The sequence below is a fragment of the Coffea arabica genome, chromosome 7e, assembly GCF_036785885.1.
Source record: "Coffea arabica cultivar ET-39 chromosome 7e, Coffea Arabica ET-39 HiFi, whole genome shotgun sequence".
NCBI lineage: Eukaryota > Viridiplantae > Streptophyta > Magnoliopsida > Gentianales > Rubiaceae > Coffea > Coffea arabica.
The window spans coordinates 37,502,981-37,519,636 of NC_092323.1; the positions used below are offsets into that span (position 1 = coordinate 37,502,981).

Here is a 16,656-nt window from a genome sequence, read left to right on the forward strand (position 1 = left end):
AAGAAAGTTCCATGCACCACAATCAAGACCTTTCCCCATACAAAGTGAAGCAATGTTGTGAAGGCACATCATCCACAATGGATTGACTTTTGTGTGCAGTTTTTAATCTTTAAATTTCTATTTGACAAATTGTAATCCCTACTTATACTTTTTAATTTTTGAGATACAGAAACTTGTGAATGACTGATGTATCAATATATTTTACGACAATTATTGTGTTATTTGTGCACTTTAATCTACAAATATGAAGCTTTAGTGCACAATTTGGTATATTATATCAATGTGCATGGCCACTAATGGGCAAATTAGTAACATGTCAACCTGAGAACAAGTGCCATGCAATTAACTAGGATTATCATATTGATTTTATTGATTAGGTGGAAGAAACAGTAGATCAACTGTTTTCCACTTTTTACCATCGTCTGAGTTATTTGTTCCAATCATTTGCACCTATAAATACATCCCATTTTGCATAGTTAGAAAACAGTCACTTCCAAACATATTTCACATCTTATACAAATTCTATTTCCTTCTATTGCTTGAACATATTAGTCTTTTAGGTCGATGCTGTCGCTGCAATCAACTTCAAAACCAGGTCATATGGCTACTCTAAATTTGTTTCTTGTGATAATGCTATTGAATATATTAGTCAGTGGATGGAGAATTGGAGTAGATGGCCTGAGCATGGGCTACTACTTAATGACTTGTCCATTTGCCGATGGAATTGTGAGAAATACTGTCAATAGGGCTCTGCAATCTGATCCCACTCTTGCTGCAGCCCTTATTAGAATGCATTTCCATGACTGTTTCATTCAGGTTCTCTCTCTTTCTCTCTCTCTCATGCTCATACTACACACAATAGATGCGCATGCTAATGGGACCTGTTTAAGAGCATGGTTGCTTGTGTACTTGTATGACCATTGACAATCTGTCTTGGTATATTTACCATAATGCAGGGATGTGATGCATCAATACTGATTGATTCTACAAAAGATAACACTGCAGAAAAAGACTCCCCAGCCAATTTGAGCTTGAGGGGTTACGAGATAATCGATGATGTGAAAGAACAACTGGAAGAGCAGTGTCCTGGTGCTGTCTCGTGCGCTGATATCGTTGCAATGGCTGCCACCACAGCAGTTTTCTTCGTAAGATTACTCCTCATTTCCTTGTAACAAATGCTTTTTCACTCCTTAGCAAGTCTTGGTGTAATAAAGGGTGATCCATCTAACAGCTATAATACTTCGAGAACACGATAAGGATAAATATATTTTTCCTACAGTTTACACTTGAAAATCCTTCCTTTAAGTCTAAATAATATTATAACTTAAAATTCAACCTGAAATATTATTTATTTTAACATATAGTTATTCTGTACGTCCCCTCTACTATTACCAGAGTAGTACTTTACTTCCTTGAACTTTCTTTATAGGAATTTAAAACCACTTTTTGATATCTCCTGTTATAATAACACACGTACTGTATTGCCAGTATGATATACTTTAAAATTTTCCTGAAAATAAAATAAAGAAGAAAATTTACTTCATTCCAGTCCCTATATCATAAAAAACAATCAGTATCTATTAATAAATATAGTACCTCTAGGCCTCCAGTAGACAGCCACCTCATGTGTTTTCCTGGGTAGTTTTAGCCATAAACTATATGACACTTTTGCATTGACTACCAATGTAGGATTGCTTCTGTAATTTTGACCTAATTTATTAGGAAACATCACCAATGACAGGATAAAAGCAATGATTAGGTCCAATCAGTTAAGAAAACCTTGAAAGTAACGGATAAATGGTAGCCAGATGATCTAGGTGGAGGTGTGGGACGAAAATTATTACAAGTGATACAGTTCCAACAAGTGGAATTAGTCCTTTATTCTTCAAGTATTTGTGCTATTGCAGGCTGGAGGACCCTATTATGATATACCTAAAGGAAGAAAGGATGGAAGGAGATCAAGAATAGAAGACACAATCAATCTGCCTGCACCCAGTTTGAATGCTTCGGAGCTTATCAGGATGTTTGGTCAGCATGGTTTCACTGCCCAAGAAATGGTGGCTTTATCTGGTATTTCTTCAAACACAATACACTCGTTACCAAGAGAGTATTGATCAACTCATATTAGTTTTTGATGTCTTTGTTTATGCAGCATTAACTGATCATTAGGTTGCTTTTTATTAATAAAAGTTTTTTCCTTCCAAAAATCAAAGAGGACATGAGGCATAGCCTGCCAATTTGAGTGGTTTGATTTGCCTTTCATTTTTGAATTGCTTCATTAAGTAAAAACTTAGAGGTTTTTATATATTACTTTTTACAAGGCTTATCATCTTTACTTTAATATTCAAGAAAAAAAAAGAAGATGAAAGTGAATGAAAACCTCAACGAAAAACAGTATAATCTAGAAGTCTAATATCTTAGTTGTAGCTACACTTAAAAAAATTGTTCATTAGTAACAAAAAAGGGGCAATATAAGCACCATGGGGGATAAGGCCGCTGTATCCTCACATATTTGAATGCTTTTTAACTTTTTTGGTTTTCTACAGGGGCTCACACTCTAGGAGTTGCAAGATGCTCATCATTCAAGCGGAGATTGAGTAACTTCGACTCCACTCATGATGTGGATCCAACCATAGACACGCAATTTCTGAAAACATTATCCAAAACATGTAGTGCAGGTGACAATGCTGAGCAGCCCTTCGATACAACAAGGAACATTTTTGACAACGATTACTACAATCAATTGCAAAGGAAAGCTGGGGTGCTTTTCTCCGATCAAACTCTCTTTGTTAGTCCAAGAACTAAACCAATTGTCGATGGTTACTCTTTCAACCAAGCTATGTTTTTCATGGATTTCCAGCAAGCCATGCTGAAAATGAGCTTGCTTGATGTAAAAGAAGGCCCCAAAGGAGAGGTGAGGGCAAATTGTCGCAAAATCAACTGATTCAGATCCACCGACCGAGCTATTTGTACAAATACATATCAGATTTTAAACATGTTACGGGTTTTGACTGATGTGTTGATTAAGCTGCTTGTATGACACTGTGTGACTTGTTTTAGAACTAGTTTAAATTCCTACGTTTTCATCTACCATTTCATTTTGTTTCATACGATGTTACTACATTAGCGTCAAATGCAGGGGAAACACCGTGCCCTTCGTTAGTCAAAAGAAGGGGTAGTTGCCCTTACACAGGCCATATTTAAGATCTCCATTTACAGCCATTCTTTATGTTGTTCATTGTTTCCACCGGAGAAAGAATAAATGGCCCAAAATGGGCCAACAATGTTGAAATTCAAATTATGCGGATTAGATAACGGCACATAATTCTGACACAACAAAAATACAAGGATCCACCTAAATATCACCCAAATATCTTTATTGTAAAAGTGGGCATTCAGTTTGCGGTGAATTACAATATATTGAAGAGTTATTACATCGTCCAGGAACAGTGCCCCCCTCCCAAGACAAATTTACCAGATGCGCTAGTTACTAAAGAGGTCTAGGATCAGAATATCACACGAAGTAAGAAAAGAACATGAGCTCAATGATGTGAATCCCTTTTCAACAGTAACCATTTTACATCATTCCAAAGTTCAAACAACTTCACAGACAAGCATTAGGGATTTCAAATTTCATCCAATATTCACATTGAATAGTATTCAATACCAACTTCAATATACTCAAACCAGAGACTCAAGATTAAATCTACTCCAAGTTTCATGATTCATCCAATTCGTTTGGCAACTATTTATACAATAAGAACAGCAAACAAACCGCCTGAAAAATGTTGGCAAAGCAATAAGTCGAAATTTAGTAGCCATAAGAGGTTCTTCTCATCATCCTCATGAATTCCTCAGCACTAACTTCCCCATCATCTGAATAATTAAGAATAACCTTAGTTAAATAAGTTAATAAATGGCATCATTTACAGAAAAACAAAAAAACAAATTTGTCCTATCATGATTTCAATGAATTCAAGATGCTTCTTCTGAGCTGATAATAGATGGGAAAATCTTAATGATCATAAGAACTGTCTACGTGAATATACTCGATGGGGAGATTATATGAGAAAGAGAAATATATATATATAGCGAGTCCGCAATTGACATACTTAACTATTTACTAAAATAGGGCCGAGTATTTCCTTATATAGTATGCCACATCAAAGGAAACTTCACAAAGTCAATGGTATTTCTGAACATGTTCCTAGATAACTAGCTCAGATACAAAGCACGGAAAGGTGTCTATAACATGACCTAAAGAAAGCCAGCAACAAAGCACAAAAGGGTGTCCCCTCAAAAAAAATGTTTTGGAAACAGCAGGAGAGAGAGAATTGTACTAGAACAGGCTCAAATTTGTTAAGCAGCTTTCTTTTATTCTGTACAAATTAGATTAGTTTAAACCATGGTTCGACGTCGTGGAATCAGTAACCGTCATGTAGCATTCCGTTCTATATGGAACATGGTGCATCAGACTAAAATCTGGTGATACGCATTTTTTACTATACAGAGTGCTTTAAAATTGTGAAAATTCATGAAAGATAGAAAATTCTATGAGCAATTCAATGAACAAGTGAAACGAGTTAAAATATCTCTGTTTATCATGTTAAATATGTCTAAATTTAAGCTTTTGTTGCTATGCGACAATTTTATGTTCCAATTAAAAAGTAATTTTTCATATCTAATTAGTGAAAATGGTTTCTTTAAGGGATATCAAGTCCCTAAAATGATTTGGTCAACTTCTTTATTAGATTATTCTATTTTCAAAAGATGAATTAGTAGTGTAACTTATAAAACGTTAAACTAACATGGTGGAACATATCAGTGGTATATTGGTAAATAGAGTGAAATCTTGGCCTCATAGTCTAAATTCTTGACCCATCAGATAGATTACATCGTCTTCCTTAGTGAAAATAGGCTCTGTCCTCTGCTGCGCAGAAGTTTAGCAGGAAAACTTCCAATCTTACGGATCTGAATGAAAAAATAGGATCTGAAGGTTGCTTTGTGAATTTGGAAGATAGAACTTCCAATCTTACAGTCAAAAGATTAATTTCTATCTTCCAAATTCACAAAGCAACCTTCAGACCTTAACGAGGAGAAAAACATGATCAAAAGCTTCAAAACCTTTGATATACTTATAAACCTGTGATATATGGTGAACCATGGTTTAAACAAAAATCTCAAAACAGGGGTAAGTACAAGGCAGTACATCCACAACCTAAAATTTCCAAAGTCTCTAAAGTTTTTTTTTTTTTTTTTTTTTTGAGAAGCAGATATAGCTCAATTTATTTTACTATTCATGGGGGAAAATGTCCTCTTGAATTGAGCATAGGATAGAGTTGCAAGTGCTAATAGGAATGTGTAACACAACCAAATCATAGCAGAAGAAATTCAGCGTGATGTATGCAATGCAACCAAACCAAAAGCAGCTATACAACAGAAACTTACGGTCACGATCTGCTTCCTCAACCATCTCCTGAATATCTCTCTCAGTAAAATTTTCACCCAATTCCCTTGAGATACGCTGAATGTCTGCGATGGATATTTTCCCCTACATTGCATAACACCAGAGCCACTTAAAACAAGAAGCAGCATTCAAGCACACAGGACAAGTAAAATACAAGGCAAAATAGTAAAGGATACATTTTTATCTTGGTCAATAATATGAAATGCTTTCATGAGTTCCTCTTTAGAGTCCCTTTCGCCAATCTTGGCAGTCATCATATGCACAAATTCATCAAAGTCTATCGCACCACTGCCATCCTTGTCCACTTCTGCAATCATTCGATTAATTTCCTGGATAAAAAAAAGAAGTCAAGACTGAAATTCTTAACAGTGGATTCATCAAAAGTACCAAGACAGTTCAATCTTATAGAGTAGTAGATGACAAACCCAAAAGGTGCAAAGCTATACTTATGAAGACATCTAGTGAAAGACAAATCAATCTGGAGCAAACTCTTAAGCATTCGTATTAATGTCAATGTAGCTGCAGCCAAATTTCCAGAGCAACATAGAACGGAGAAAACTTTCCATAAGATGAAGTTCCCCACATACTTTTTCTACTATTTCATCCTTGTCACAGGTACAAGATTTTAAAAGACACTAAAAATAATAGCAGTACAATTTTTAAAGAACAGAATTTTTTCGAGTACTTCCACAGTCCAGCTGAATCCAATGAGCATAAAAAGCAGGAATCTCCTCATTCAGATTTCTCAAGACATCTAGCACATTAAGTTCTAACTTACATGAATCTTCCTTCCTCTAAGGTCACAACAATTTACAATCCACCATTATCATTTCCAAAACGGAGAAAATTTTCAGATCCATTCGCATTCCCATGCATCATCCAACCTACTTTTTCCCTTTCATTTCAGGATCCTCCTCTACATACTTCAGAACACTAGGTAAACAAAAAGGACAGCCCAAGCTACCTGACCTAATCCTTTTGGTCCAAGCCCATTCCAAATGGTATGCAAGTTTGGCACTACTAGTACAATAGATTAGTATTCTTCAAACTATTGCTAATTAATGCAAATAAAAAAATCATGGATGACTGAAGGTAATTTCAGTGAAAAGTGAGCCAAAAACAACATAAACAACCTCCTCTTGTAGTATACAGGAATAGCTTTTCTAAGAAAGATGCCATTGTATACAGTTGGTTTTGCGAGAAATCCAGTTTGTACCTAGAGATTTTTTTTTTAGGGGGGGGGGGGAGTCAAAAAGTAGTTCTGTTAAAGACTTCTTTATTAATGTGTTACCCCTAGTAAAATTTCTCTGTGATTCTCATGCCTCATATTTTATACTTCCTGCCATCACATTTTCCAAATTGGATAATAATTTATATGAATGGAGAAATTACAAGAGGAATAACCACAAAAAGCTCAAGTAAACATTTCAGATTAAGAGTGTTGAATGGTAGATTTTACTGTGTAAATTTTTCAAAATATTGCTATTGATATAAATCAAAATAATGCTACACCTGGACCCTGCAAAAAGTCACAAACTGTTTTTACCTCTTTGATATTTACTTCTATTTATGAACTAATACATCCATGTTAAATAGACTGGTCATCCCCTGATAGCAACTCGAATCTCCAAGCTCCCACTGCCGGATCAGTTCCTTTCTTGTTTTTTGTGCTTTTCGTATGAGCTTCTGGAGATGTCCAGTGCAATGTCCTGGGCCTGTCCCGGGCCAGTCTTCATCATTTCAGATTTTCATATTTTAAGCAATTTCGTAATTTTAGGTTACTTTCTATTACCAAGTGTCCGTTTGGGTCATGTAAACCTATTGAGGCATATCTAGCATGTTTAATACAATAAGTTGTGTCTCGTTAGTTTCCAAGTCACATTACGAAGCTTATGTTGTCCAAGTATGGTTAGGTTAAGCCTTGTAAGCTTATAAAAAGGCATCAATTTCGTTCAATAAAAGGTAGTAGACAAATTTTCAGAAACACCTGTGTAATTGAGAGAGAGTTTTCTCTTAACTTCTTTAAAGCGACCTTGAACACTTTAGAGTTGGTCTCGAGAGTTCAATCTGGCTTATCAATCAAAGATCGCGTTTGGTTGTGGCACTATTCTACCTTTCTAATCAATCTCGAGTGGTCCTTGATTGGTTTAGAATCCATCCCAAATTGTCCATAACCTGATTAAGATAAATCCTTCTGCTATCTTATTGGATCATTTCTTCAAGAGCAGGAGCTCGGAGAATCGCTCACATCATCCACGGTGATTTATTATTAAAAAAAAAAGACCACCACCACCATCAGGTCTCTTTGACAAAGCTAGCAAAAATTAGCAGAGTTCATCTGAATCCTACTTTTAACTTATTCAACCTCATCAAACTTATAGAATGCTACTAGCATCAGCAATTAACCCTTGCCATAAGTCCGTCCGCACCCTGGCTGTCCCTATGTGCTTGAATGAGGAGTAGATGGAGGTATTTGTGTGTTGCATGTGATAAAAACACAAAGAGAAAGCGAGAGAGTGGGAGAACGTAAACTTTACAATAACCGCACAGTTGTTTTGCTGAGGCATCACTACAAAAGGACAGAGATCAAGATAACCCACCCACTTTCTTGCCCCAGCAATTTAACAATCTATCCAAAGAAATTATGACCTGCCCTTGCATCAAGGCCAGAACTTCAGTTGTATTGACATGTAATTGAATACATTTACCCTCAGGTAAAACAACTATGTAAACCCAAACACAATCTTGGTAAAATGTAAGTCAAATGTCTCAAGTCAATAGACCAGAATAGACCTACTCCATCGTACACATAACCAAGCATTCTTTGTTATGATACTGTAGGAAATAGCTCACACACAATCTTTTTCAAAATACTAATTACCTGGACAACCGATAGACCTGAATTACCTGATAAAACTTACTCTGGGAGATGGGGAATGATATCATAGTTAAAGAAAAATATAATAAACTGCAGAAGATTCTTATTCATCTTCCTTCGTCTTTTGAACTTTGCAAATGCAAAAGACTTTCCCAAATGGATAAGGATTCGTAAGCTGGATAAAATTGGAATATTTTCTACAGATATGATGTATCTGCTTTTTTTTTGGGTAGGTAAATAAGATGTATCGTTGAATATTAGTTTCTTCATAACTGAAAGTGGTAAATCCTAAACCACAACTGATGTCCCCACCAGGGAAACCCAAAAAGCATTTACACTCCGTTAATAGTAATAATACCATGCAGAGTCCATGATTTTAACTAACTTATGACTTAAACCTGTTATACCAAATTCTCACCCTCCAGGTGTATAAAGAGTTGCATACTTAATAATTTCTTTCCTAACCCAAATAGTAAATACTACGCCCAAGCCAATGAAATCTTCCATTTCTAATACAAATGTCTAGCATTTGACTAACATAGTAAGTCAAAATTACCTCTTCAGTTAATTCAAAACCAAGGGCCCTGCAATTAAAAAGAAAGCACAACATGTCAAAATTACATCTGGAAATCAAGAAAAAATAGAAAAAATCTTCTCATTTAAAAGAGTTACTTCTACTCAGGTACCTCATTGCAACATTCAGCTCTTTAGCATCAATAGTACCTGAATAACGAAAATAACGAAAATACGGCCAATCAAAAATATGCAGACATCAAGCACCAGAACTCTTTAGGCAAAGATCTATGCTAATATTATCAAAATACCAGAATTGTCAGTATCAAAGAGCTCAAATGCCTCCCTAATCTCCTGTTTCTTCTGTTGAGTTAACCCATGGTGTCGTCCTTTTGGCTTCATATCTTTCCTCGGCACCCCTCTATATAGGCTTTCCTGAAAGTTAATTCAGAAAATTTGAAAAAAAAAAAAAAAAACCTCATATCGAAGAACCCTAATTCCTATATATGACAACTGAGAAAATAAATTAGTACATTTCAGAAAATAATTAAGAATACATTAGATATATGAAATAACATTTTCATACCATCGATTGAAATCTATCCGCGAACAGTCTTCGAGATAGAGATAGAGCGAGACCGGGAGGGATCGAGATGGAGAGGGAGTGATGAATTTGACAAGGGGTTCTTTTACTTCTTTCTTCGTCTTGCGAATGACCTGTATTCTGGGGTTTTTCTTTCAACGCCGGGGCGCGTTTGATACACGGCAAAATTGGCCAAAATGATAGATTATTGTGAAAAGACTAGATTGCCCTAGGTCAACTACTTGGTGAGACTGGAGAACACGCATAGGCTGCTTCCTTTTTTTCAACTTATATAGAATAAGAGTCGAAGAGCTCTTTGGTTCGGCTTCGTTTTTGTCGTCTTTTCACGTGCGCTGTGCGTGGTTCCTGATAGGTACAACGATGCTGTTTGTGTAGTGTGTCGTGCAATTTCAATTTGTTATGTTTCACTCGTTTCGACCGGCACAGTTTAGTTTCGTCGTCTTGTTCTATGACGTTCGCCACTGCTGTGCATCAAAAATAAAAAAAAGGCTGTCTGTGTTGGATCCGTAATCCAACATTGGACTTATGTGAGAACCCAGAAAAAAAAAATTTAGGCATTATTTTATTCCTGTGCCCCCGTTTTCTTTTATTTTCTTTATTATATTACTTTTCTCAACATTTTATCAGTAAATATAGTTTTTAAATCATTTTCCTAATATAACTTAGTTAATGAAAAATTAGAAGTGTATATTGGACGTGGGACCCGCTAGTACATTAAATGAGAGAAATTTGGTCAATTAGGTTAAATTTTGCATAAAGGGATTTAATTACTAGGTGTTAGGAGATAATTGGAGGTTACCTAGATGGATTAACCATGAGGAGACAAGAAAATGACTTCTAGCAACAACAAAGTGCCAAGTGTCCATTTCTTATTGGAGTAGACTTGCCTAACTTTTGCCTAACTTTCTTTAACTTTACTAAAAGACTAATTTTGACCCAAATTATCCTCATTTCATGCTCTCCTTGGCCGAACCTCTCTAGAGGTAAAAGAAAAGAAAGCTTCAACCTTTCATCTTCTATTCTTGCACAAATCTTGAAAACCGACCGATTATTTCGTGAATTAGTCCACAAAATTGACTTGCTAAGGGAGTTTGAAAGACTTGGTGGAGTTGTTTTGGAAGAAAAATCCCTAAGCTACTACCTTTCTTGAAGAGTTAAGGTATTTTGCTTGGAACTCACTCTTTGTTCCTAATAATGGCCAATTGGTGCCTTATGGTAGCTAATTAGTTGATTTTATGGAAGATTTTATGGATTAGAGTGAAATTAGCTAATTTTCTAATTTTTGTGGGAATTTTTCTGTTTTCCTATGATGGATATGGTTGGGCTTGAATTGATGGTTCTAAATGGTGTTAAATAGCTCTCTTATGCATTAATTGCAGTTATTTGCGGAAAATTTCCGCTTGTGCGAAAAATTTCAGATTTAGAGTTCCTAATTGGGGGTTTTCTATGGTTGGTTGTTGAGCTTCTAATTGGTTATGATTAAGGGGTATTGTGACCCTAATGAAGTATATTGAATGACTTATGAATTGTTTGGGTGCTTGTGGTTGTTTTGGATGCATTTGAATGGTTGATTATAGGTTGGAAAAGCTGAAATTTTAGGAAAAATGCTGTCCAAATGTCTAGGGTATTGGATTCTTGTGAGTTGGGTTGAGTTTGGATAGAAATGAACGGTTTTAGGGGTTGTTTCTACTTTTAACCCTAAATGTTATATGTTTTTCATTTCCAAGCTATATTTGGTTTTTGCCTTAATAGTTTGTTTAAAAAGGTATTCGACTCGTGTTCGAGTCTTAATTGTACTTTCTTGATTATTATAGGGCGTGCCGGTGATCCGAGACTCACGTCGGGCGAAAACTTGTGAAATTGCTTGTTTGACTTGGTGAGTGTACTACTCACATGTTTGTTATTCCGTGGCTTTCTTATACTTGAATTCTGTGATTGGACTAGTTGTGATTATTGTTTAGGCTAGGTGAGGCGAGAGTGTACTTTACCATTCTCATACTTTCTGGCCTACTTGACTATTTACTATATCATTTGAAATACTCTTGATTGTACTTGATTTGGTGTCGTTTGGACGTGTATCCAACGACCTTTACTGTTAACTCTGAGCTCTACCTCATTGGAAGTCAATTGACTCGAGCCGGTAAGAACTTGGTCGAGGACATTTGACAAGCCATGAGGACTGTATTTGGGAATCTTTGGGTATGAGACCCTTAATTCCGGTATACTCGAGTATTACCAATTCTGTACTGCTTGGTGTTCGGGCCCGATAAGGGGAATGTGTGGTGGATGGAAAATCGGAGTAAAGAGGAGTCTACGGTTATGGTTATCTGTATACATTGACGGAGAGTCAATGAGATGAGATCAAGTATGGCAAAAGAGGAAAAGGGCTCTTGAGAGCCGTCCGTATCCTTTTATTCTCTATAGTTATGTGGTGTTGACTTTACTCACTTGATGAACGTATTTGAATTGAATATTCTTATGTTTATGTGATCCTGGTATATGTACGTGATAGTACCTCATTGGGCGAAAGTTCACTCCGTTAATTTTGTTTTCCTTACAGGGAACTATCTTTTGGACTTTTGCTTTTGAAGAATAAGTTGAGCTAGTTTAGAGATTTTGTATAGCTCCTCCATGGTTGGAAACCCTAATTGTGTTTGGATTCAAATATTGCCTTTTGATGTGTAAATATACGAATGTGGTTTTGTAAAAGTGTGTACTTATGTTCATGTGTTTTATTTGGCTTGTATATATCCTTTTCAAGGATTATAAGAAATTACTTGTATTCGATTGGGTCTTGGTCGGATTGTGACGTGGCAGTCACTATTTGCTTTCCGTTTCGATTTTCGTTTTCCGTTTCATGATTGTTGGTTTGGTTAAGCGCGCCAATAGATTCCGGAACGACTTGAGCTTGTGTTTTACCGTTTTAGTAGTCCTGGCGAGAGCTGGGCAGGCAGTCCGCTAACCCCTTTGGTCCGCTTTAGGGGAAGGTGGGGCTGTCACAAGTGGTATCAGAGCTTAGGTTAGAAATAACCTGGGCGAACCCGAAACTTGATTCTTAGAACTTTTGGAGATTGTGTTAGGATATGTTTAAGTATGATTACTCTGTCTAAGTTGCAAATTGTGGATATCCTTATAGGTCATGGACGGAGCTAGTGGGAGGGGAGGTGAGCCGCCTCGGAGACGTTTTCGTGTCGTCGACTACGAGGAGAGTCCCGGAGGACCGATTCGGCGCTGGAGCACGGCCAAGTCGGACTAGGCGTTGTGGTCATTGCCAGCACTACTCCTACGCGGACCATGTGGTTGTAGTCGTGTTAGATGAGAGGAAGAGACTCAGGCGTGCCGCTGCTCGGGATCACACCGAGCTGCAGCGTGTGAGGGGTATTATGAGGATGCAGGCGGATCGTATTCGGGAGCTCCAGGGGGACGTGGCTATGGAGCAAGAGCGAACGAACGCTCTGAGGGAACAATTACAGGTGGTGAACGGCCGTCTCACTAGGGTGGTCCGGGAGGTTAGAGACCGGTCTGGTGGCATTATTAACGAGTATGAGGCGCTAATCCAGAGAGTGATTGGCGCCAATGTGCCAGGGGGAGTTCTAGGTGACGGAGCTCCAGGCGTGGGAGGCGCCCCTAGCTCTAGCTCTGGGGAGGAGTCGGTTGGCTCAGTTGAGAACTAGGCTAGAGTTCGTTGGGCCATGTTTTGATCCCGTGTGAGGGATACCTAGGAAAAGCTTTTGGTTAGTTGTTTTGTACTTTTGGGACCTAGGTTGTATAGTGTATTTTGGAAGACCCTCTTTTGGCTTCATGGGATTACTTTTGTATATATTTGCTTGGCTGCTCTTGTGTGACTGTTTGACACAGTTATGTGTTCTATGTATAAATGCTCTATGTGTATACATGTCTTATGTGGTGTTTACTTTTGGTTATTTGTTCATGCTTAGATGACTATGTTTATATGCCCTTTAATATTATCTTTGTGCCTCGACCTTAGATCGATTTAGACCAATGGAGGGCACTCGTAGTGGACGAGACCGTGGGCGTGGAGTTAGGCAACCCACGACGGAAAGGGGTACTAGGGAAACCACATCTGAACCAAACCCTGAACCTAGGGTTGATCCCAATGTCCAAATAGCTGCTACTATGCAGCAAATAACTGACTTGTCAGCCCACGTAGTGCAACATCAGGGCCAACCTCCTGTCCAGCAACCTGGAAACCCTGGCCATCCAGTAGAGGGTAAAGATCGGAATCTCGAGAGATTTCAAAAGTTCTCTCCACTGAAATTTCTGGGAGGGCCAGATCCGGACGTGGCTGAAAGGTGGTTAGATAAAATGATAGACATTTTTGCCGCCCTACACTATTCAGAGGAGAGACAGGTTACTTTCGCTGTCTTCCAATTGGAAGGGCCCGCACGTTCTTGGTGGAACGTGATACGAATGAAGTGGGACCGAGAACAAACACCAAGAACTTGGGTGAATTTCATGAGGGACTTCAACGCGAAATACTTTCCCCCTCTAGTCGAGGAAAAGAAGGACGACGAATTTATTAGGCTCCGTCAGGGGGCTCAATCGGTGGCTGAGTGTGGGAGCCAGTTTATGAGATTATCTAAATTCGCCCCTGAACTCATTTTGACAGAGCAAAGGAGAGTTCGGCGTTTTATTCAGGAGCTAAATGTGAAAATTCAAAAGGATCTGGCGGTAGCCCAGATCAGTACCTTTAGTGACGTCGTGGAGAAAGCTTTGCGAGTTGAAAATGCAAGGCTTCAAGTGAGGAATTTTTAGGTGAAAAAACGGGGATTCTCTGCGAGTAGTTCGACCCAAGGGGATAAAGGTACCCCTCCCAAGTTTGGAAGGGGAGCCGGAGGAGGAAGGCTACCGGGGATGGTACGAGGGACTCCGCCGAGGGGTGGTCACAATGGACGGGGCCCACAGAGAAGTGCCTCACAGGGCAGTTCAGCCTCGGTTTCTTGTGGACCTTGTGGATTTTGTGGGAAACCAAATCACACCGAGGACAACTGTTGGAGGAAAGAAAGAAAATGCTTACGTTGTAGGAGTGCGGAGCATCAAATAGCCAACTGCCCGGTGTTACCTCGGGAGGCGAGAGTAACCACCCAATCGTCGAAAGCCAACTCGGGGCAGTCCAAGGTGGAAGGGACAAAGCCGAAGGTGCCAGCTCGGGTATACTCCTTTGAGCAACATCAAGTCCCTGATTCTTCTAGGGTCGTAGAAGGTACGATCCCTGTTTTCCATCGTTTAGCCAGGATTTTGATAGACCCCGGTGCTACCCATTCCTTTGTTAACCCCGATTTTATGTGCGGCATTGATATAAAACCTGTTAACTTGCCTTATGACTTAGAAGTTAGTACTCCTACGGGGAATCAACGTTTGATTACTGGTATGATGTATGCTAATTGTGAAATTTGGGTAGGAGAGAGGAAGCTATTGGGGAATCTTATAAGCTTAGCTATTAAGGGGTACGACGTTATATTGGGTATAGACTGGTTAGTTAAATACGATGCACAACTTGACTGTAAAAGGAAAGTAGTGGAATTTCGTATACCGGGGGAAGCGACCTTAAGGCTAGATGTAAGGGGTAGTTTAGCCTCATCTGCATTGATTTCGGGTATTCAGGTTAGGAAACTACTGCATAGAGGGGCACATGGGTTCCTAGCTTTTCCTATAAATACTCCCACTGATAAGTTGAGGGTTGAAGATGTGTCTGCAGTGAGTGACTATCCGGATGTATTTCCTGATGAATTAGTAACTTTACCTCCGGAAAGAGAGATAGAGTTTAAGATTGACCTATTACCGGGGACGTCACCTATCTCTAAGACCCCTTATCGAATGGCACCTGCTGAGCTCAAGGAGTTGAAGTTACAATTGCAAGACCTGTTGGAGCGTGGGTTTATTCGTGAGAGTAGATCTCCTTGAGGGGCACCTGTACTATTTGTTAAGAAGAAAGATGGAACTTTAAATTTGTGTATCGACTATCGGGGATTAAACAATATGACCATTAAGAACAAATACCCACTACCCCATATCGATGAACTGTTTGACCAGTTGCAAGGTGCAGTGGTCTTTTCAAAGTTAGATCTCCGACAGGTGTATTATCAGTTGCTAATTAAGAAGGAAGATGTACCCAAAACTGCCTTCAATTCTAGATATGGGCATTTTGAGTTTGCCGTCATGCCCTTTGGGTTGACCAATGCCCCTGCCACTTTTATGGATTTAATGCATCGTGTTTTCAAACCCTACCTGGACCGATTTGTTGTAGTGTTTATTAATGACATTTTGGCCTATTCCAAGACTCGTGAGGAACATGAGCAGCATTTGAAGTTAGTTTTACAAATCCTAAGAGATCACCAGCTGTATGCCAAATTTAGTAAGTGTGAATTTTGGATGGAGAAAATCTCTTTCTTGGGACATGTAATTTCCAAAGAAGGTATCACGGTAGACCCGGCGAAAGTAGAGGCAATGGCTGAATGGAAGAGGCCAGAAAACCCCACTGAGATTCGCAGTTTCTTAGGGTTGGTTGGGTACTATAGACGCTTTATTAAGAACTTTTCCAAACTGGCCGGCCCTTTAACCGACCTGACGAAGAAAAATGGTCGTTTTGTGTGGGATACTAGATGTGAAACTAGTTTTCAGGAATTGAAGCGAAAGTTAACCATGGCTCCTATTCTGGTCTTACCTAATGGGAAGGACAGTTTCACTGTTTATACTGATGCTTCGAGGGAAGGCTTGGGATGTGTGTTGGTGCAAAACAAGAACGTGATTGCTTTTGCCTCTAGGAAACTGAAAACCCATGAACAAAACTATCCTACCCATGACTTGGAGCTAGCTGCTGTGGTCTTTGCTCTGAAAAAGTGGAGACATTATCTATACGGGGTTACCTTTGAGGTTTATTCAGACTATAAGAGGCTTAAGTACCTCTTTTCCTAAAAGGAGTTGAATATGAGGCAACGCCGGTGGATGGAACTCTTAGAAGAATATGATTGCATGATCAACTACCATCCGGGTAAGGGTAATGTAGTAGCTGACGTCCTAAGTCGAAAGGCTCAAGTAGCGGGGTTGATGGTCAAGGAGTGGGAGATGTTAGGAGCAGTTAGTGAATGGAACCCTAATTTAGAACGTCAAAAGGTGACCTTTGGGAATATCCGGGTAACATCTACTATTCTCGATCGAATTAAAGAAGGCCAA

At 38.7% G+C, this 16,656-nt stretch overlaps 3 protein-coding genes across 3 annotated transcripts; 2 read left to right on the top strand and 1 right to left on the bottom strand.

Annotated features, from left to right (window-relative positions):
* Positions 1–500: 500 nt before the first annotated feature.
* On the top strand, positions 501–3,093 carry LOC113702124 (peroxidase 47-like). Its single transcript, XM_027223130.2, has 4 exons — positions 501–816; positions 957–1,145; positions 1,908–2,070; positions 2,547–3,093. The coding sequence occupies exons 1-4, from the start codon at positions 565–567 to the stop codon at positions 2,942–2,944; spliced, it is 1,002 nt and encodes a 333-aa protein (XP_027078931.1). The 5' UTR covers positions 501–564; the 3' UTR covers positions 2,945–3,093.
* Positions 3,094–3,537: 444 nt separating this feature from the next.
* On the bottom strand, positions 3,538–9,579 carry LOC113701863 (caltractin). Its single transcript, XM_027222722.2, has 7 exons — positions 9,445–9,579; positions 9,170–9,293; positions 9,032–9,068; positions 8,902–8,929; positions 5,644–5,796; positions 5,449–5,551; positions 3,538–3,876 (listed from the first exon to the last, which is right to left on the bottom strand). Exons 1-7 carry the CDS (start codon positions 9,445–9,447, stop codon positions 3,812–3,814), a joined length of 513 nt encoding a protein of 170 aa, XP_027078523.1. The 5' UTR covers positions 9,448–9,579; the 3' UTR covers positions 3,538–3,811.
* A 4,758-nt stretch (positions 9,580–14,337) lies between these two features.
* Positions 14,338–16,398, top strand: LOC140011350 (uncharacterized). Its single transcript, XM_072060143.1, has 2 exons — positions 14,338–15,180; positions 16,324–16,398. Exons 1-2 carry the CDS (start codon positions 14,338–14,340, stop codon positions 16,396–16,398), a joined length of 918 nt encoding a protein of 305 aa, XP_071916244.1.
* Positions 16,399–16,656: the final 258 nt, after the last annotated feature.

What these genes read in the sequence shown, in the direction of transcription:
- LOC113701863 (XM_027222722.2), bottom strand. An exon ending in GTTTTGAATTAACTGAAGAG is followed by an intron (nt 5,797 to 8,901) that starts GTAATTTTGACT and finishes TTTTTTATCCAG; the next exon opens with GAAATTAATCGAATGATTGC. An exon ending in TGAGGAAGCAGATCGTGACC is followed by an intron (nt 3,877 to 5,448) that starts GTAAGTTTCTGT and finishes TTAATTATTCAG; the next exon opens with ATGATGGGGAAGTTAGTGCT.
- LOC113702124 (XM_027223130.2), top strand. Translation starts at nt 565, where the DNA reads ATGCTGTCGCTGCAATCAACTTCAAAACCAGGTCATATGGCTACTCTA. An exon ending in TCCATGACTGTTTCATTCAG is followed by an intron (nt 817 to 956) that starts GTTCTCTCTCTT and finishes ACCATAATGCAG; the next exon opens with GGATGTGATGCATCAATACT. An exon ending in AGAAATGGTGGCTTTATCTG is followed by an intron (nt 2,071 to 2,546) that starts GTATTTCTTCAA and finishes GGTTTTCTACAG; the next exon opens with GGGCTCACACTCTAGGAGTT.
- LOC140011350 (XM_072060143.1), top strand. Translation starts at nt 14,338, where the DNA reads ATGGTACGAGGGACTCCGCCGAGGGGTGGTCACAATGGACGGGGCCCA. An exon ending in GGGTTGAAGATGTGTCTGCA is followed by an intron (nt 15,181 to 16,323) that starts GTGAGTGACTAT and finishes GCTCTGAAAAAG; the next exon opens with TGGAGACATTATCTATACGG.